The following is a 21,639-nucleotide window of genomic DNA, read 5'->3' on the forward strand; positions in this document are numbered from 1 at the left end:
CACGCACATTATTATTAAACAGCACACTTATGCATTCCCACGTGGAATTCTCTCTTGTTAAAACAAACAAGTTGATTAGTATAAACACTTACACAAGACAAATAATTAATAATTAATAAATTAATATAACAAATAGACATGCCAGAGCTTCAAAACCCAGTTAATTTTCAAACTGAAAACTCTGCTCTAGCACAAGCACTTGACCGGCAATTGACAGCGGATTGACAAGACTTTGACCAGAGCCTGACAAGTACTGTGAAACAGCCGAGCACCGCCGGTGACACCTCATGAATAATACAGCTGATGGCAGCCAATGAACACATGTTAAGAGCCAAGAGGCGAGAGCAGGAATCAAGTTCCAGTGGTGCAGGTGAAAAGGAGGGCAAGACAAGCCCAATCCCCTGTAAAAGGAAGCACAAAATTAATATCTTACCAAAAGAAGACCGAGATAAGATTGACAGTCGACATCCAAAAGAGAAAAAAGGGCTAAAAACAAGCCCAATCCCCCCTTAAAAGGAAGCCCAAAACCAAACAAATATCTTACCAAATGAATCCCAACTGACGTTCGACATCCAAAATTGCAAAAGGGCTAAAAGAATACCAGCAACGGAGTAGGAGGCTGCACTAACACAACTGTGGCATTAAGAGGAGGTTCGAGGGAGGAATGCTATAGTAAAACGTAAGAAGCTATGGCGCCGAAGCTGAAGACAGGCAAACTGTTACAGAGCTGAAAACCAAGAGAAATAATGGCCACCAAACAACAGCTAAACAACCATAGTGTAATGATACAGTACTTAGTGCCTGCCTCGTGGGAGTAATAGAAGAGAAAAGGGAGAGACAAAGAGGCAGAACTGACCACTACCAAGCAAGGATTTTTAAAGGACACTGAGACAAACAAATGAAAAGCAGTGGGGGAAGTAAAAGCCTACTAAAGTAGATACAAGAGGTCTTGAGCTCGACCTAAAAAGGGTGCCAGGTGCCACCTTCTGTGGCTCTGTGATGTAATGTCTGGGGAGGAGCCAGAGTCGGATCAGTGTTGGCACCAACTGCCAGTATGGGAGAGCTATTTTAAGTTTTTGGATCTAGTCTGGTGCCTGGGAGAATTCCAGAGGTGAGGAATATGCAAGTAGATAGAGTACCAACAAGAAAGAGCATTGCCAAAGTTAAGTATTCTTTTAAATTGCAGTCTAACTACACTTTGGTTAGTGCTTCTGTTTTTAATTTACAAGCTTTGTTGAAATAAAAAGAACATTGGCAAGTATGCTGTCTTGTGATAGAAAAATGCATATCGCTTTAATTGGACACCTTTGATTACTAAACTCCACTAAAGTGTTTTCTGGTTTTCACCCATATTGCTTAAACATCTCCGTGGCTTTTGCCTAAATTACTGATACTAATAGGTGGAAAGGCAGTAGAAAAGATGTATTTAATACTCTGTATTACTAGCAAAGAAAGTTGATATGCTCAGTTTTGTATTTGTGTTTATTGCATATCATTTAATTGGAAAGTTTTAAATGAGATATCGTACTTGTGAGTTTGAGGGCCTTTTAATCTGAGTTCATTTGCTTGGTCAGTCCAGTGATAAGATGCTGCTTGAAACCTATGAACCCTATTAACAGAAACGTTTTTTTCTCTCCCCAAAGGTGACTCACAGAATTTGGATGTTTGTTCGGCCCACCACAACAACACCTTCTTGAAGTACTCTGTGTCTTTGATGGGATATGGCTTCTATGGCGACGTGTTAAAGACCAGTGAAAAGAATCGATGGATGGGTCCATCCAGATATGACATCTCAGGTACTAAGAACGTAAACCCACTGTCATAGTAAAGGGCAAACACCAAAAACAGACCCATGTCTGAGAAGCTGGAACATAGATTCTCAAGAATGAAGAACATCTTTACTGTTGTATGAGTGTTTAGGTTTTATTGGAGATTTTCAAGGATTACTCCAGCTTTCCTTAATATATATGGAGTTTTGTCCTTTAAGGAGACCTCAGCAAAATGGATCCCTGAGTTAAAAGTTCACTGCTGACATCTGGTGGTATCTTCGGGTCTATAAATTGAGTAATATTAGATTGTGTGATAGTGAGAGCTGCTATTTAATTCTTCCTGAAACAGTAAAAACTGTGCCATAAAGCCTTATTTAAAATTGTGATTATTATTGTTAATATATGAATTTCAAATGGCTTAATTAAGATAGGTTACCAGAGTCCCTAATGGAGGATAACAGTGATTTAATAATAAAATATTTTTCAGGGTGCTTTTGCTGTGGAGTGGTGACATAAAGTTTCGACCCTTCACATAAACTAACCTCATCCTGCTACTATCTCATAAGTTACATTTCAGTGGTATGTGACACGGTTCGAAGACAAATCGTAACCTTTGCTCATCCTGTGGTTTTATGTGTGTAGTCTGAGAGAATGGCAGAGTTTGATATGTGATTGCTCATAATCATCTTGGAGATGGGTTGGGGCTATGGGGTCCTTTTTTGCCTTGGTTGGAGATCTTCCTTTAATTACCTTCTCTCACGCATGTGATTCTATCTTCTTGCATTAAGAATTCCATGATTGAATGTCATGTTTGGAGAGTATACCATTGATAGTCTTCCTAGGGTACCAGAACTCTCTAACCACTTCTAACCGCACAAGTGTCTGTCTACATTTCTCTGGCTTACTTGTGGGTAAGGGTAATGGGTGTTTCAAGTGTAGAGTGAGCTGTGTCAAGAAGATGTGAACATAGCTGTGCAACCAACAGCGGAAGGGTACAGTTAGCCTGCTCCTTGGATGTTTGCCTACCATGATCATGTACCTGATGGCATTTAAGGCAGAGTGTTGTTGCTGCAATACTGTCCTCTAAGTGTTTCCTTAAATATGTGGTATAAATGTGCTAATGTTCATGGTGTTATTATTAGAAGCACTTCCTCTTCTTGGTGCTTTGACATATTTGGTGGACTTAATCACAGAATATAAACCATAATAAAAAAATAAGAAACTAAGGTATGATGTAAAGGACATTCCCCTTCCAGGCTCCCCTTTTGTTGTGCTGGTTGGTTATGTTCGAAACCGATTAGTAGCACTTCTGCTCTATCTGTATCATCAATTATCTTTAATGCCTCTTCCCAAAGTGAACAGAAAAATACATTCATGTTATACTGGCAACATGGGATCTGACTTGGACCAAGAAAGTGTGCCTCTGTCACCTCTTGTTAAAAATAACTTAGCATACCACAAATTAGGTCGGTGTCAAAATTGGCCTTCAGGTTGCCCTCAACTAATAATGATGATAACAGCAATCGTTAGGATTTGTCTACTTGGAAACCTTTGATAATTTACAGTGCTTTGGCCCAGGGTTATATTTTCAACTTGTTGATGCATATTCTTGGCAGTGTGTGCCATGCATAAAAGTATTTGGAACATGTTGCTTCTAACAGCAACTACCTGGCTCTGCAAGATGCCTCAGTCAGTCACCCTTTATTTCAAGTGCATTCTTGCATGGTATTAGACCCAGGGAAAAGAAAGGCTTTTTAAAAATGTTATGCATGTGTGTAATGGTTTAAACATTGGCATTACAGGAAGTGTGATGTGAAATGTTAATTTGCTCAACAACCATAGATAATCATCGTTGGTTCACATCGCAGAAAAGGCTTTCAAAAGCCACAAAATGGATATAGGACTCCTGCAAAAAATATAAATACGTTTGGAAAGGTATCAAACTGAAGGAGAAGCTACACACTGACAAGCAGAATACTGTAACAAATAAATGAGACATGAGCTAGTTTGTGAAACTAGGATTACATTGTGGACCTCAAAGTTGTTAGGGTGTTTCATAGTTCGGATTTACATAGGAGATTACTGCACAAACACTTGGCCGTACCGAGTTTGCGGTCTTTGTTCTCCCCATAGTGTCTGAGTTCATTCTGGGTTGAGTAGCATCTTTTGTGTTATAAATAGCTTAGACAAGGATTTGATGTCCGGTAACTGGTCCAAAGCAAAGATTGTTGGTTTTATTATTTGTGTTGTATTCAACACACATATATATAAAAAATATGGCTGGTGGTTTATAAATTATACTAAAGCAGTTTATCAATAATTTAAGATGTTCAATCTAAATTCCATTAAATGTTTAATTTCATATTTAGTAGCTCTAGACTTGTACATAAAAAATACTAAGTTACTTCAATAAGCAGCCAACACTTTTCATCCTCCAGAACTCATACTTCACCAAGGCTGTTAGTATATAGTTGAGTTGGTGAATGCCAATTTTAAATTGCTCTTGTTTGACATGTGAAGTCAAACATTGTAAGAGCATAGGGTAGACTTAAGTCTATACCCAGAAAAGGATGCGATGTGAACCTGGCAGAAAATTTGTATCTGCTACGCAAGGGTAAGAGTGCTAGTACCAAGACTTGAAGACCAGGGACATCCTAGGCCCCCTTTGTGGAGTAGGTTGCAAATAATGTTGAGGATAAGTGGTAGCATGAGCCCAGGAAGTATGGAGGCATTTAGGGCATCCTGAGTGTACAGCTACATAATATTGTCATGGTGCATTAATATTATATAAAACATCTATCTTGTTTCTCTTTTAGGTGAATCTGGTGGTTTTGTGATGACATGAGAGCAGTGAGCATCAACCCATGAGGGTTGGGCACCATTTACTACTCTTTTGTACATTGTATGATTAAATACAGACATAAGACGGGTGTGCGACAGTCACTGATCAGTTCTGCTCTGTTGATATTTGTAATTAATTTATACCTGCTCCACTTGAATACCAGTTATTAAAATGCATCTTCCTGAAATAGGACGTTAGATGATAAGAGTACTAAATGACTTAAATAGTCATTAGACATTTATACTAAATGTCTATGCGGAATAACACTATGTGTACTAGAAGCAATGCAGAACACCACTGGGTTTGTAAGGTAGATGACTCACTTCTTTTTGAAAAATCTATTTCCTTAAACCTTCCCTCTGAGAACTAGAAGCTCAAAACTTACCTCTGATCCTGTGTATCTAGTAAAACAACATTTTAAAATTACTCCACTTTGGCTGCATATTTCGAGTGGCCTTTCACCGGTTGTTGTGGAGTTTAACCAATCATAGCATTCCCCTTATTCACAGTCACCACCATGACAGCACCCACCTGGGGGCTCAAATACCACTGATCTTGTTTCTCACTCCTCCTTTTGGATCAAGATCTAAATTAGATGTACAGGTCCTACTGGGCACAATACTGATACTTTGGTTTCATTCATCTCCCCACCTAACATCTCCAAAATAGAGTATTCTCCTTAGCATCATTTCGCTCTCCACATCTTGACACTCTAGTCAACTGACCAGCTCTAACTGGCCATTATTATTCACCATCATCAGACCCATTGCAAAATGCCCCTCGTGACTCTGAAGAGCAGTCTTCAATGATTCCTCATTTGTTACCAATCTCTCTCAATGCTTTATGTCACATAGGCTAATATCAAATTATCCTTGGTATGATTCTATCCTTTCAAAAATCTCTTTATTAATCTTTTTATTAATTTACACCAATCAGAGACTACATGAGGCAGTGTCAGCAACAGGTAGTGTGTCCAACTAACTATGAATTTTCTTCTCAGCAAGGGGGAACGCTTGCCCCCAGTCAGACGTGCATTAGAGTGTGTGGACATTTTTCATTAGACATCAAAGAGATCACACGGGACACTCGGAGGGGAGAGCACGGACTCTGATTACGTTACAGAAACGTGTACAGTGTCCTTATCAAGGTGGCACTGGAAGCACAATCAGGACTGTTTACCTGAAACATACAACGTTATTCACAGCTCTTCGCGAGACGGATATTTGTCTACATAGACTTTGATTATACCATTGGATTGCACTTGCACTTTTACTTATGCCCTGACGAAGTTCAATCTGAACGAAACACGTTGGCTGAGGCTTTGTTTGGACAATTAATTTAAAATAAAGATTTTTTGAGTACCACCTACTGACCACTTGGTGTAATATATTGACAAGCTAATTGGTGGTGCACCGCCCCAAACCCCTTCCGAAATCAAAGAGATCACACACCTGCTCATTTGTCTGTCCCTGTTTGGAGCACTATGTCCCTGTTTAGTTCTGTACATCCATGGACAGGTGGTGTGTCACAGACTAACCCGTCACACACCTAATGAAACACAGTCTGTCCTTTGCTACAGAACCATCATTCTCAAATTCAGGTGGCCAGAACCTGATTCCCCAAACAGATGGGAAATACTCAGAACAGTGGATATTAATGCTGCCTAAACGCCACTTCTCACAGTACCGACTCTAGCAACATGGTGCAACTACTTGGCATCTTTCTTTAGAATGTCCAGCAGAGTAAATATTCCTTTGAGGGCACAGTTGCTAAATAAATGGCAACTAAACATCCAGAACCGTAAGTGTCTTCTTGTTGCTGACACCATACTTTGCTGACACAATACTTCTATTTTACGATAGGTATGGCCCTCCCCAAACAGGATTGGAGTGTCTCTAATCAAGCCCAAAATAAATCCGTCATTGGAACAATGTTGCATTATGCAGGATACTAGAAAAGAAAGCTGCACGTGCAAGGTTCCCATTCTAAGAACTTTGCCGCCCTCCAATAAGGGAGTACAATCTCAATGTTGTTTACAATAAACTTATTTTAAAGCCTGCACTCGCAGAGAATCATCCCCGAATTTCCTTAAATTACGAATAATAAAATTTCTTACTCGTGACTTAAGCACCAACTGCTGCCATCTCTGTTCCACCCAGCTTTGTCTATCCCCACAAGACTTACTTTACTCCCTGCTCTTCCTTTCTGTTCATTGTTGAGCTTAATGTGACCTTCTGATGCCCCTTATATGAATCCCTGGCTCGCCCCTTTATTTAGTTTATTTATTAGGGCCCTGCTAATATATCGGGCTTATGTGACTTGTGCTTTCTTCGGCTTTGCTACACCGCCAGATTTCTCTTCAGTTGATGGTCCGATGCCACTTGTTTCAAGCATAAGGATTGCCTCTATCTTGAATTCCCAGTTTACTCTTGTCTGCAGTCTTGCCCTTGTTTGATTTTCTTGGCTATTTCTTGTTTGAACTCCCATGTTGCCCTTCAGTTAGGCACTCAGGGTGCCCCTCTTTGGATCTCTTGGTTGTCCCCCTTTTGACACCTTACTACACCCCCTAATTTGGCTGTTTAGTTATCCTCTTATTTACTTTCAGCAATGTTTTGTATTGTAGATAATGCCCATGTGATGTTGTGCCTATAATTCATTTCTTGTAAATTCCTTTAATTTCACAAAATGTGGGTCCTTTCACTGTGATTCCCCCCATTCAAGGATGCTTACTATTTGATGATCTTTGTGGCCGTCACTGACTTCCTCAGTCTCTCTTGTGTGCTTGATGTAAACCTCTAGTCGCACCTCAGCTGATACATTTAGTAGCTCCTGCTCCATGCACGGCCATCTTAGGCATTATGCCCTTATTGGACCTCATTCAATTTAACACACTTAGTGCTCTGAACACATTCAGAACAAAACAGCCAAATTAATGTGCAACCTTCATGATTTGGAACATGCAAAACCTGTATTAAGGAGCTCATGAGGACACTCAAAAGATACTACTCCTCTACTATGAAGCACACATAATCTTATAAAATATTTTTGTAGTCTCTGTTTTGAGTTCTTATTTGTTGCACTCTGACATGCATTATTCACCAGATAATGCGTATGGCATGCCAACAAATATATACGTTTAGTACGCATGCTTTACATCGCATGCCATTACAACGCGACCACGTTGTTACAACGCGAACCATTACATCGCAAGTTGTTTCAACGACTTGCTGTAGGGTGCGCGTTGGACTTAGGAATAGTATAATTTACTATTCCTACTCCAGTTTGTGCAACAGCAGGGAAGGTGTTGTATTTGCTGCCCTCTACAGCAAGTCATTGTAACGACTTGCGATGTAATGGTTTGTTTTGTAACAAGGCGGTCGTTGTAACAACCGTGTTGTAATGGCATGCGATGTAAAGCATGCGATCTAAAGGCTGTTTCCCCATGCCAACGCTTGACTCGGAAAGCAGTGGGTCGCAGCACTCTTTTAAAAAATCTCAGCAACCCAGTGCAACTAAGAAAGTAACCAAAGTTAAAACCATTTTTAATTAGCCAGTCATCACCTATATGACCCTATTATCCAAGGATTGCTTTTCTAAACAAGCATTGAAACAGTCAGCAGCTCTGGCTTTGTCTGCCTGCCTCTTCTCTTTGTAAATGCTTCTTTTATTTTGTCACGGCATTTGTAAAGCTTCATTATTAGAGAAGCTGTTGGTCCCTTGTCACTTTAAAAATCTAAAAAAAAAACAATAGCTAAAAGCAAAAATAACTTTTGGTCTCAAAAAGCACACATTGACATAGTAATCCCTGGCAATGAAGCAAACTACTTTGTGTGTGAATGTGCTCCTTGTGAAAGGGCAGAATGACATTACTCAATAAAGGTATGTGATGGCTTAAGTGGGCTGACTCATTGCCTATACCGTGTGCTGGAGAGGAGCTGAAGAAAAATATGAATTATACAATAATAGATCAGAAGATTGAGAAGACTAAGTGAAGAGCCGCTGTAAGTCAGTGTATTATACATATAATTGTAGTAAAATCAAAAGGTCATGGTTAACACTAGACCTAAATATGACACTGTCAGTAGCTTGAAGCATGTTTCTCATTCAAATGCATAAACGTTATTGCAAATAGAAAATCCAAGGTGCATATTTACTGAAATCAGTCAGTGTGCATTGTTTGTATGTACCTTTAAAACAAGAAACAAATGGCTCGGGCTACACAATAGGAATGTTGTGATTAATTGTTAGTGGCACAGGATGTCACAGTTACAGCTTCAGTGGATTGTTAAAGTGTAGCACATTGCCAGGCTTCTGAACAGACAAGTTAGAAGGCCAGGTAATGACTTGCCTCCTCCTCCTGGATGAAAGATGGATGGTGGTGATTGATGGGGGCAAGGCAGGGTCAAACAAATATGAGTTATTGATTTTTGGAGGCAGAGGGATGGAAGGGTAAAGGAACTTTTCACTTTTCCATTCGTGATGGAAGTAACTGACACATAAACAGACGGGGGCAATAAAAGGGCAAAACAAATAAAGGGTTATTGATTTTCTTTAAGGTTTCAAGACATTTTTGTCTCATCACTCCTACGAGGGAACTGTGTCCTTCCGACCAGCAAAGCAGACTCTAGCATCACCACGGGACAAGAAACTTTGCAGATCTGGGCAAGTACAGCACATATCTCCCCTTATCCCTATGATGGTCGCATTACAAAGATACTGATCATTCCCTAACTGTAATTTATTGGATAGAATGTTTATACAGCACGTGATATTTTCTTTAAATTTATTTCGTTCTTAATTTTACTCAAAAATAAAGACTTCTGAGCTTGACAAGTGCAATTGTGTAAGCCTATAATATAAGATGTAAGAATTAATAGCAAATGTATAAGTGAGTGTGCATATACGATGCAGCATCCGAGGCAGTATTTGGAACAATGCTGGCAGTTGGATATCTTTGAAGTATTTGGAGTCACCAGATTAGGAGCTTGGTCTCCAACTGGGATCAGGAGGTAAAGTGTACTGGGTGAGCTTTATGGCTGTAGTCCTCACTAAGGCAATAGGCATGGCGGGTAGTGCCATCAGCCACTTCGTTGGGTGTGTTTTGACGGCTTCCCAGTATGTCGTTGTGCCGCAAATAGAGAGATGGCTGACTTGCAGTGTATAAATGTGTAAGTATGTGCCCAGATATCCCTAGGGGTGACAGTGTTGCTGTTTACAAGTGCTGTTTGACTGATAAGATGTCAACATTTTCAAAGCACTTTTAAAAAGAGATGGCAAATCTGAGTAGGCTGCTTTGATTAACATTGTTTTTTTGTAGAAACAGAGCAGGTTGATTGTTTGACATTTACACTTATTTGATTACACCTATTTGATTACACCTCTTGAAGATCTCTGTGTTTTGTTTGATCCCACAGGTGCTCCGTTTGCAGGCAAACGAAGCAGCAGCTAGAAATGCAACAGAAGGAACCGTTTGTAGGTCTAGAACACAATGGTAAGTTCAGAAGTGTTTTTTTACTAAAATATGTAACGATTATATTGCAAATGGACAGCTGTGTTCACTCCAATAAATCTTTTTAAAATTTCTATCCATAGATAACTGATAGAAGCTTCTAGCCTTAGACTCCTTACCTATGAATTTCTCTAGGTGGCAGACTGGAACTGGAAGATTTTTTGACCAGTATCCCTGTACACCGTTAGGTGGCTTCAATCGTGTCCATGTGGCAGCGTCCATGCCCGAAGGGACGTCCACGTCACCTATATACTCACCACCTCTGGGAGCTGACGTCAGTTCTCTTCTTTCTGCGCCAGCCAGCACTGATCCAAAGAAGAGCTACCCATCTGGCAGTTTGTGAAAGGATTTTTGCAACATTTTGTCAAAGTTTATTGAGGATTTTTCCTCCAGGTGTGCCGAGAATGTCATTGAGGAAATCAGGTTTCAAACCCTGTGGCACCTGTCACTGTGCCATGTCGTTGATAGATCCGAACTCCGTGTGTTTATGGTGTCTGGAGCATGGCCATGCCTCCAAGTCATGCTCAGACTGTCAGGCCATGGCATCAAAGGCTTTAAGGGAGCGGTCCCTGAAGCTGCTTGTGGCCCGGCATGCGACTCCACACAAGTCACGGTCCCACTCGAAAGGAAGGTCTCATGACCGTTTCAGGAGTCAGTAGTCCTCTTCGTCCCACTCAAAACCATTGGGGCATTCAGGTAAGAGGCACAAAAAACACAAGAAGTCGAAGCACGCTTCGACACCTCTTCATTAGTTGGCCGACGCGACGAAGAAGTTTTGTCGCTCAAGGCCTGCTTCCACGGAACCTGCACCTGGGCCGACTCCGCACCATCCCAGTTTTCCGGGAGCCATAGCAACCCCCGCTCAAATTAAAGAGTTTTAAGTTGCCATGCGTCTCATTTTTGAGCGGTCGGGCCCCGTGGGTTTAGAGGGGGCCCCTTCTGGTTCCACACCGCCGGCTACGATGGGCCCCAATGGATCCGGACTGGCACCGGTCGTGCCACTCCGACCTTCCCCGGCACTGGCCCGATGCTGAAGCTCCTTGCACCCATGCAGCACTAGTCCTATTGTGATCCCCAGATCTGACATGGAGCCACTCCGACTGATGCCGATTCCGGCACTGACAGGACCTCTGTGATTGGAGCCTGAGCCCTATTCCAAAGAGTTAGGCCTTGGGGAGAAGTGGGAGAAGTTTCTAGACCCTTTAGAACACCAGCCTTATGATCACGACATGGACTGGTGTGAGGACCAGAGTGATGCCAGAGGACTGAATACGTCTCGAGATACCGGCATGCTTTCTCCCCTACCATAGCTAAGGACGCGGGAGCTACATACACAGTGGTGGTGTGGAGGGTGGCAGAGGTCCTCGACCTTCAGTTGCCCTCGGTGGCAGTCAAGGCCAACATCTTGATGGAGGTGCTGAAATTTGGAGTCTCCTCCTCTGAACCCCTACTCCTGTTCAGCGAAGCCCTCACTAACGTCCTTCTGGGGACCTGGTCCAAACCCAGCAGTGGTTTGTGTGAATAGGATGAATGCCCACAGCTCTCTCCAGTGGACCCAAATTTCCTCACCCAACAGCCTACCTCGAAGAGCTTGGTGGGCCAAGCCTCCTCTTCCTATGGTGCGTTCCGCTCCCCCGGCAGGGAATTCATAAGGCTGGACAGCTTGGGATGAAAATGTTTTCTTTCGCCGACCTTATATTCAGTGAACACTGGATGCTTATTAGGCCGCTACTCCCACAAGCTGTGCGAAACGATGCATGCCACAGATCCCGACGGAGGTCCGGGTCATTTTCTCCCAAGAAGTTACAGACGGGAGAGACGTAGCAAAGTTCACTATGTGCTGTGGCTTGGACAATACCAACTTGCTGGTTTTGACGACAGTGCCCTCAGACGCTACTTCTGGCTAAGAACATCTGGGTTTTCGTGGGATGTCCAGGCTTCCCTCATGAACATGCTTTTCGATGGTATCCATCTCTTCAGAGACCAGGCAGACTTGGCGCTGGAGTGCTTTAAGGACTTGTGGGCTTCGGCCAAGTCCTTGGGCCTCTCAGCTGCCCACTTCATCCCTAGTCTGTCTTTCGCTCCATTCGTGGCCACGGAAAGGGCCTTTAGACAGCACCAACCCTATCTGAGCTACAGAGCTGTGCAAGCTTCCCAGCCTCTGCGTTACGGAGGGCGCGGTTCCTACTGACCTCATGGGTCGGGTAGCCAGCAGTCTGGTCCAGCTATCACCCCCTAGCAGCTACAACCTCCAGACCTTCCTAATCTTGCCCTTTTAGATCATGGGCACCGAGTTGGTGGCAGGATCCACCATCACCTCCACCACTGGCAGTCCATAACATCAGATAGGTGGGTTCTGCAGATCGTCCGATGGGGCTACTCTCTCCTCTTCGAGACCGCCCCTCCCTCTATGCCTCCATCTTACAACCGGCTGACGGAGGCTCATTTGTCACTGCTCCGCCAGGAAGTCATGGCTCTCTTGTCCAAGGAAGCCATAGAGAGGGTTCCAGTGCCAGAAGAAGGCTGTGGTTGCTATTCCTGCCACTTTATGGTCTCCAAGAAGGACAAGGGTCTTCGTCTTATCCTAGATCTCCGTACCCTCAACTGCTTCCACACAAAGGAGAAGTTCAAGATGCTCACATTGGCTCAGGTCTTGTCTGCCCTGGACCCAGGACACTGGATGGTAGTGTTAGACTAGCAGGACGCCTGTTTTCACATCCCTGTCTAGCCTGCCCATCGGCACTACTTGCAGTTTATGGTACGCCACAAGCATCAGTTCACCGTGCTCCCTTTTGGCCTTACGAGCGCCTCTCAGGTGTTCACCAAGGTGATGGCGGTAGTCACAGCTCATCTGCACAGCTCAGGGGTGCCAGTCTTCCCCTACCTCGATGACTGGCTGCCGAAGGCAGGTTAGGCTCAGGCTGTCATCTCCTACCTCCAGACTACAGCAAACCTCCTGCATTTGCTGGGGTTCACTATCAACGTGCCAAAGTCACACCTGACTCTCTTTCAGATGCTCCCTTTCATCGGGACTGTGCATTGTCACAGTGCAATTTCTGGCTTATCCTCTAGAGCTGCGAGTCCAGCGTATGTTCAGACTATGATATCAATGTTTCAGCCTCTATCCCTGGTTGCGGTGAGACTAACTTTGAGGCTGCTGGGCCTCATAACCTCCTGATTCCTGCTGGTGATACATGCCATATGGCAAATGTGGGCTCTGCAATGCAACCTGAAGTTCTAGTGGATGCATTTTCAGGGGAATCTCTCCGACACGGTCCAGATCTCCGATAGAAATGCAAAGAACCTGCAGTGGTGACTAAAGAACCATGATTGGGTCAGAAGCAGACCTCTTCCCCAGTCAGATCTCACAGTAGTGACTCCAGCAGAATACAGACTCCACATGCTGGAACTCATGAGTGATCCCACAGGCATTGAAAGCCTTTCTATCCTCCATTAAGGGAAGGCTAGTACAAGTGTTTACGGACAACACCACCGTCATGTGGTACTGCAACAAACAGGGTTGGGTGGGGTTGTGAACCCTCTGTCAAGAGCCCTGTGTCTCTGGATATGGTTGGAACAGGAGGACATATCTCTGTTGAACACCAGCGCGGACAAACTCAGCCATCGATGCCTAGCGGATCACGAATAGCGTCTCCACCCGGAGATGGCGCATGGTCTTTTTCAGCAGTCAAAAGAGCCTTGGATAGATCTATTCGCCTTTGCGAGAACGTGCAATGTCAGCAGTTTTGCGTGCTGGAGTTACCAAGGTAGCTCTCGCTCAGCGACACATTTCATCTTGAGTGGAGCTCGGGCCTTTCTGCCCATACCAATCCCGCCCAGAGTTCTCAAGAAGATCAGGAATGACCGGGCCTAAGTCATCCTTGTGAATCCGGAATGGGCACGGAGAGTCTGAACATGAGTGTTGATCCTTCGATCAGGTGGCCACCTCAGGAGGATCTTCTGTTGCAGCAGTAGGGGAGAGTCCTCCACCTGAACCTGTCAAATCTCTGCCTTCTTGCATGGACATTGGGTAGCTGCAGTTGGTAGCTTTCGACCTTCCTCCTGAAGTCTGCAATATCATCCTAGCAGCCAAGCGTCCCTCCACCAAGATGGTATATGCCTGCCTTTGGAATCAATTTGTATCATGTAGTACAGTAAAAGTCTGTTGACCCACTTTCTGCCTCCCTTTGTGATATTTTGATTTTTATCCTTACCCTTGCCCAGCAGGGCTCTGTTTTGGGCACTCTGAAGGGTTATCTTTCTGTTCTGTCTGCCTTCTTGTGGGTGCCTGGACCTCTTTATTTAAGTCCCCTGTTGTACATAGATTTTTGAAGGGCCTTGTACATATGTTTCCCCTTCTCCTTCTTATTATGCCTCAGTGGACCCTTAATTTGGTCCTCACATTCTTGATTTGGGCTCATTTGGAGCCTCTTTCCAATTGTCCCTTCCGGCTGCTGATGATTAAACATTCTTCCTCGTGGCAATTACAAATACATCCGCCGAGAAGGTGAGTGAGCTGCAGCCTTTAGCTTCCATTCTCATCAGTTTATCTGGGCAAATTGATGCTTCGCACTAGGCCCTCTTTCCTGCCAAAAGAGGTAACACTATTTCATGTGGGCAAGTCTGTCACCTTGCCCACCTTCTAGGCTCCACCACATGCCTTCAAGGAAGAGGAGCGACTCCACCATCTGGACCCAAAACAAGGGTTGTCATTCTCTCCTGACCGCACACAAGAGTTCCGGGTAGACAACCAACTCTTCGTTGGATATGTTGTGGCGAAGAAAGCTCAGACGGTGCAGAAACGGACCGTCTCACAGCAGATCATTCTCTGCATCAATATTTGCAACACACTGGCAAAGAAGCAGCTTCCAGAAGGCTTGCCAGCTCATTCCACCAGAGCTAAAGATGTCACCACTGCGTTAGCATGTGGAGACCCAGTCCTGGACATCTGCTAGGTAGCAACATAGACTTCCCTGCACGTTTACCAACCATTACTGCCTGGACAGTCAGGTCTGCAGGGGTGGGCATTTTGCCCATTTGGTCCTGCAGGACTTCGTAGTTTAAATTTGTCCACAGAGGTGTAAATTTGTCCAGTGGAGAGGTGTAGCTCACTGGTTAGAGGCGGCCGACCCGTAAGCAGAGAATCGGCCAGGGACCAGGGTTCAATTCCCGACGCGGCAGGGTCGTGGACCAGGGTCAAAAGGGACTCGATAATTCTCGCCTCGGTACCTACTCTAACCAGGAACACACTCGGCAACTCTGGGCATTAAGCTTGCCTCATCTCTACAACGGCCCCCCACAGACGCCAGGGATGCCTGGTTTCACCTTGGAGATACCCAGAAAGGGACCATCTCACAGGGAAAACCAGGACGGGTTCCCCAGCGGTCTTCAGCGCCAGGATACTCCATGGAGTCACAGTGCGCTTTACAAGTACACCCACACCCACACACCCAGACCTACCACCGGGAGTGGTATTGCTTGGGTATCTATTCAGAGGTAATAAATCCGTGGGGCTAGAAATCTCTATAAGATGCATAAGTTACTTATCTTCAGTAGCTCCTAATCTGGTAGATAACATATCTAGCCACAGATTCTTTACCGATTCACCCATCCACCCTTCTCTGAGGACAAATTTCTAGGGTCAGGGATGATCCCTTTCAGGGCCCTAGTTTGGACAAACCAGTGTCTGTGCTCTACATGGTTCTGCGCTTCTGGCGTAGAAAGTCATAAAAAGTAACTGACGTCAGGGCGCCCAGGTGGCGCCTACATAAATGATGCGGACATCACTTCAGGTACGGACACTGTTGCTGTGCTGAGCCGATCAATGCCACCTACTAGCATGCAGGGGTACTGCTCAAGAAAAATCTTCCTGATCCAGTCTGACACCTTGGGAAATTCACTGGTAAGGAATCTGCGGCTAGATATTGTCTCTGCCAGATACGGTATTACCAAAGGTAAGTAACTTGCTCTTCTAATCTTCACTCCCTATATACATGTTCACTATTGCAGTTGTATTGAATTTATAAATAGTTGAAATCTCAATTCTGATAATAAATTTGGAGACAAGACATAAGTGGGATTAAAAAGGCCTTGAATATGACGAGTAATGCTTGAAAACAAAACAATGGAATTATTGTTTACTAAAAGTACTATCAGAAGTCTTATAAATTGTGCTGCTAAATAAAAGTGTTTGTTGGATCTTTAAAAAGAAGCTTCTGGTTGAACCAAGCTACCTTACTAGACACATATTGATGACCAAGGAAATATAACCAGCATGTCAGATGGTATGAAAGTAACACCTCTCCACAGCATAAAACTTGCATTAAGGAATCCTCCAGTTTCCAGCAATTGATGTAATTTTTTATCTACTTGTATTATGGTGAGCTGTGTATCACCTTTCCGTTATCTCTGAGCACTGGGGGTGAGTAGTCTATGTATTGTAGAATGAGGGAATGAAAACTTAAAGTCTATTTGGAAGCTACTCCTCAAATTCATCGATTGCGACTCAAAATTTGTTTGCAGAGCAAATCGAAAGATGACACCTGAGCGAGGTAGACCAATCTGAGTTCCCAGCTCTTTATGATTCTTGGCAACCTTGGGTGGAATTGCCTTTTAATAGTTTTTGGATCTATAGAATCTCTCAACAAGATCTGAGAAATTTGAAGGGTCCTGTCTTTTAGTTTGAACCATCTTGAATCTATTTTTATAATATTACATAACATTATAAATAAATAGAGATGGCCCACACCTACATCTGGTTTCCCAATAGCTGTGTATTTATTTATGTATTTAACAGATTTCTATAATGTTCAGGTACCACAAGGAGCAGGGGCTGTTTACAATATAACAAAAACTGGCAGAGAGAGGTAAACCGCTAGCGCACCCAATTGGAAACAAGGAGGAGAACAAAGGATTGAGTACACGGCACAGAGGACAATGGTGAAGGGAAAGTTTGGATACAAATAGAGAGGAAGACATTTGTGCACATATAGTCAAGAGGCAACTAGTCCTTTTGTGATGTGAGTTTATATGCTGGAGGAATGACAGCAAGATTAATTTAGTCCAGAGGTTGACAGGGAGACAGTCATATAGAGGTGTAGCTGCTGCTGAGAAAGATTGGTGCTGTGCATGGGTGGTTTTGCACCACTTAACCTACTAGAATCCCTCATGGCAAATAGGACCCAAAAAGTGAGCTGCGGAGACTTTAGAGCTAAACCTTTCCAACTTCCTTGTGCTGTCCCCCAGGGGTCCCCCTGAGTCCCACATTGTTCAACCTCTACGTGACCCCTCTTGCTAAACTGGTATGCTCCTGTAGCTTTCAGGTATTGTCCCATGCGGACGATACACAAATCATTGTGTCAGTATCAGGTGATTGGGCAGGAGTTGCCGACACGTTTAAGTTGTGCATGGGGCAAGTCAGCACCTGGATGCGAGAGAACTGGCTCAAGATGAATGCTGATAAGACCAAGATTGTGAGAGCAGAGAATTCGCTTTGGTCGGACCACTGTGGCCGGAGACTTGTGGCTAACCACCTGTTCCGAGAACCTCTGCTAAAAACCTAGTGGTGATCTTTACTAACACACTGGTATTTGACCCCCAAGTTAATAGGGCAGTGAGTTCTTGTTTTTGGATCATCAAAAGCCTAAAAAAGATCTTTCCCTTCCTGCCCGAGAAGCCAAGAGTTTCAGTGGTCATTGCCTTAATAACATCTTTCCTTGACTACTGTAACGCTCTGTGTTTGAACATCAACCAGTTTTCCTTTAAATAAACTTCAGGTTATCCAGAATGCGGCTGCTCTGCTGGTTTTGGATGTTCCTAAACATCTATCAGTGAGGGAGGGATCAAGGACACTTCACTGGCTTCCAGTAAGGAAGAGTCTGATGTTCAAAGCCCTAAGTCTGCTTTTTAAGTAAGCCAGGGTGTAGTTCGCGGAGTTTTGCTATGCAGAACTCTGCAAAGTTACAAATAAACTCTGCAAAGTTCCGAAAGTGGCAGAGTGTAGTGCAAACTGCTGTTCGCGGGCGTTTTCCTGACGCTCGGGTCGAAATTCTAGTGTGTGGGTATCTTCAGTTCAAATTGTTCAGCAACCAATTATTTAGCCATCTCTGCTGAAAAAATAATTTTCAACAAGTGACCAAATTGTGTTCCTATAAATGTCCATAAACGACTGACTATGGGTCCATGCAAAGTGCATACATTTCAACGTTGTCTGTGACCTTTATTCCTTTCCACTGACTATATAGGAAGCTGTTACATTCAGAAAACATGTGAAATTTGTGAAATACTTCAAGAAATCTTCTCAGAAGAGCTGCAGATCTTCTAAGAGGGGTGATTTGTTAGTGAGGCTGTGAGGATTCCCAAAGTAGCTCCGGGAGGGCTGGATCCATGCCAGTTTCAGGATATTTGTACAAGATAAATTAGGATGCAATTAATTTAAATGGCTCTTATTTACATAGTCATCCTGTTTTATTGTAATCACATTGGTTCATTCTCTGTCTTCTGCACAGTATTATGTAAACTTCTCCTGGTACAGTGTCCCCACAATCCTTAGCAGTAACATTACCTGTGCTAAGTATTGATTGAGGTAATTTCAGTCTGTACTATGGGCCAGATGTTCAAAGATACTGGTCTCTAAAAGTGGCTGCAAATTGAAACTTTTTTTTAAGCCAGTATCTTTTTCTGTGAATTGACCTGCCTAATCAACATTATTTACGCAGGGCACAATTTGTTAACCCACTACAGTCACTGGAATGGTGGCCTGCAAAGGTCAGCAGATCACCATCCCTCTAATTATCTTCCAACAATGTATTTTTTTTTTCACAACCGTTCGAATTTCTTAAAGAATGTAGGCTGATTTAAAAAAAAAAAAATGAAGTTTTCATTTTTTAAAAGCTTTAGTGACAGTTGGCAGAGATCCTGGACCAATTGCCTACCCCACCTGACTCATTTCAATTTGCGAAGTGGAAGGGGCCCTAAAGGACATCCTTCCCTTTTGCAAATGAGTCACCACCCAAACCTGGGAGCCGATAATGTATCAGTGGTTTACAACTGGAATTCCATTTGCACACCATTGATACAAAGGAATCGAAGTCGCAATTTGGTAGGAGGCCCACAGCATGCCCCTTCCAAATTGCGATTCAACATTCCATTCCTAAATCAGTTTCCATAACATTTTAGCAGTTGTAAACATTCCAGTTTTGCAAATTGGAGTGTTTGTGACCGCTAAAACGTTTCAAACATCTGGCCTATATCACTAACATGGTTACTAGGCTGTATCGCAGGCTTGTTGGCGTGCATTGGGAGAGACTGAAGAACAGTACAGAGAAAAAGTGAAGTAAGACCTGGGGCCATATTACAGAAGTGCCCTGGGGGCGCAATGCGTGTTTGCACACCCCCGGGGGGACTGTGGTATTACAGAAAGGGCCACAGACGCTTGGGCATCCCCTTCCATAATACTAATAGTGCTGGCACACATAAAGCGGCAGCGCTATCATCCAAGGGCGTACTCTCATTTGCATGGAGGCATGGCCCCATGCACATGAGGGAATCCCTTTACCTCTGCGCCGGGCGCTGTGTTACAGACATGGGCGAAAAGGCAAAGAATCTGTCAGGAGGCACACTGACAGTGCACCACTTAAAAGTGGCACACTGTTGATGCGCCCCCTGATGCCAGCCCCCTGGAGGAAGGAAAGAGGGTCCCATGGACACCTCCTAGATATCCCCTTTCAAGTGGGTGCAGTGACTCACTGCACCCGCCTGCAAAGGGATCTCTAATCCCCTTTAAAAGTGCAGGAGGGTTGCCGTCTGATCTGTAAAACATAGAGCGGCTTCAGAGAGATTCGGTCCTTTTTTCACATGAATTCACTGCCCCCAGGGCTGCGCGTGTTCGCGGCTGCTCTGGGGCATCACATTCATCCTGATAAGGCGCATTTTCCATGTTTGCGCCGGGCGCACCTTTTAGAAGGCGCACCCGGTGCAAACAAGGAAATGGTCCGTATGAACGATACAGCCCCTGGTGTCAACGACAGGTTTCCAGCAGGAGCTCATGAACTTTGCATTCGAAGAACAAAGAAACACAAATTCGAGTTAAATTATGTACATCATATTCCAGAATTCTGCTACTTTGTACTCTAGGATGCTGCTGCTGTTAGCACCATATCTTTGCCACCTTCGATCAAAAACCCGCAAAGCACATAGTAAGCAGAAACGACAATGAGGCAAACAGCATGGGTTGCCTGTGGGAAGAACATCTGTGTCCAAACAGCCATTCCTGATGAGGCATTTTGTATGCAAGTTCTGCGCAAGAGGCTCCGCCTGTAGCTGTTATAATAATATATTAACGCTAATGCGTGTATCCACATTTCATGAAGAAATCTGCTGCTCCGGTGGAAATTAGGGTTTTGTTATGCATCAGCAGGCTTGTTTGAAAAGTCAGCATATTCCCAGGAGGGGTGACTGACTGATTTAGTATTGCTGCTAGGAGATAAATTACAACCGAATTATGAGTGCAGGGTGTTTTTTTTTTCTCTGCATCACTTTATGTACAAGTATGTTCTCATGCTTTGCAGTTCCTTTGCAGATTTCTCGTACAAATGTATTGACTTCGTGCTGTCATGCCACATGACTACAAAGAGCAGGTTTTATAATGAGGAAATACATTTTGTAAACAGATCAAAGTGTAAAATTGTTAGGCATGGGGATCACAAGATACGAAGTCAGCAATTTTTTTTAACTCTGCTTCTGGTATTTTATTCAAAGTTCAGAGTTCAGAATGGCCAACCTGCCATCATTTTTCTCAAAAGATTATGAATGGAGTAACTTCAACGGATGACTGGCCTCTCGGCCTTCTTGTAAAAAAAACGACCTTCTCCTAAAGCGATTTGGATCTGCAGTTGACATATGTTTAGTACTGTTTATGAAGCTGAAATGCAAAACAAACTTATTGCGCTGCGTTTGCGTGGGGAAAGCGTTGCGCTCGGGTGGCTGTGAATTTGCGCTGCCTCCAGGGCAGCGCATTCTTCCATATTTGCACCCATCACTCCTGCTTTAAGGTGCACCATGTTGCAAACCTGGAAAGTGCACCCTATCTGTAATACAGGCTCTGATGTATTAATGGGCTTTTGAGACTTAATTGTTCTGTTTGAAGTTTTGTAGCCTGTAAACATTGTTGCAGGCAAACTTCCTTTGAAAACTTTATATTTGCAGATATGTGTAAAAGTGCCGTTTTGAGCCAATGTAGCCTTTTTCAGGTAACTATCAGTGTATTATGTATCCTGTTACCATAGACCATATCACTGCCTCGCTAGCTAATACAGTTTCAAAACCTTTTTTAAATCACTATCTTATTAGTGGTAGGCTGAAGACTGCAGCTGAATCATTTTGAATTTGATTCCTGTATTATAAACCTAAAATGTTTAAATTCTACTCCAGGGTTCTACATTGAAATGCCACAAAATTTCATTTGAGCAGAAAGTATCTGTAAAGTTTTCTTCCACGAGAACCCTGAGGAGGCTGATGTT

The 21,639-nt window shown here is 43.6% G+C and overlaps 1 protein-coding gene across 6 annotated transcripts in view; it reads left to right on the forward strand.

Annotated features, from left to right (window-relative positions):
- Nucleotides 1–21,639, forward strand: part of CERK (ceramide kinase) — a 222,528-nt gene that overhangs the window by 151,413 nt on the left and 49,476 nt on the right. For all 6 annotated transcript variants that reach the window (XM_085654067.1, XM_085654069.1, XM_085654065.1 and 3 more), the window contains 3 exons: nt 1,644–1,796; nt 9,168–9,273; nt 10,026–10,102. In XM_085654067.1, the coding sequence (XP_085510193.1) occupies nt 1,644–1,796; nt 9,168–9,273; nt 10,026–10,102 (336 nt within the window). The remainder of the gene's footprint in view (nt 1–1,643; nt 1,797–9,167; nt 9,274–10,025; nt 10,103–21,639) is intronic.

The sequence above is a fragment of the Triturus cristatus genome, chromosome 4_1 (genome assembly GCF_964204655.1).
Source record: "Triturus cristatus chromosome 4_1, aTriCri1.1, whole genome shotgun sequence".
Classification (NCBI taxonomy): domain Eukaryota; kingdom Metazoa; phylum Chordata; class Amphibia; order Caudata; family Salamandridae; genus Triturus; species Triturus cristatus.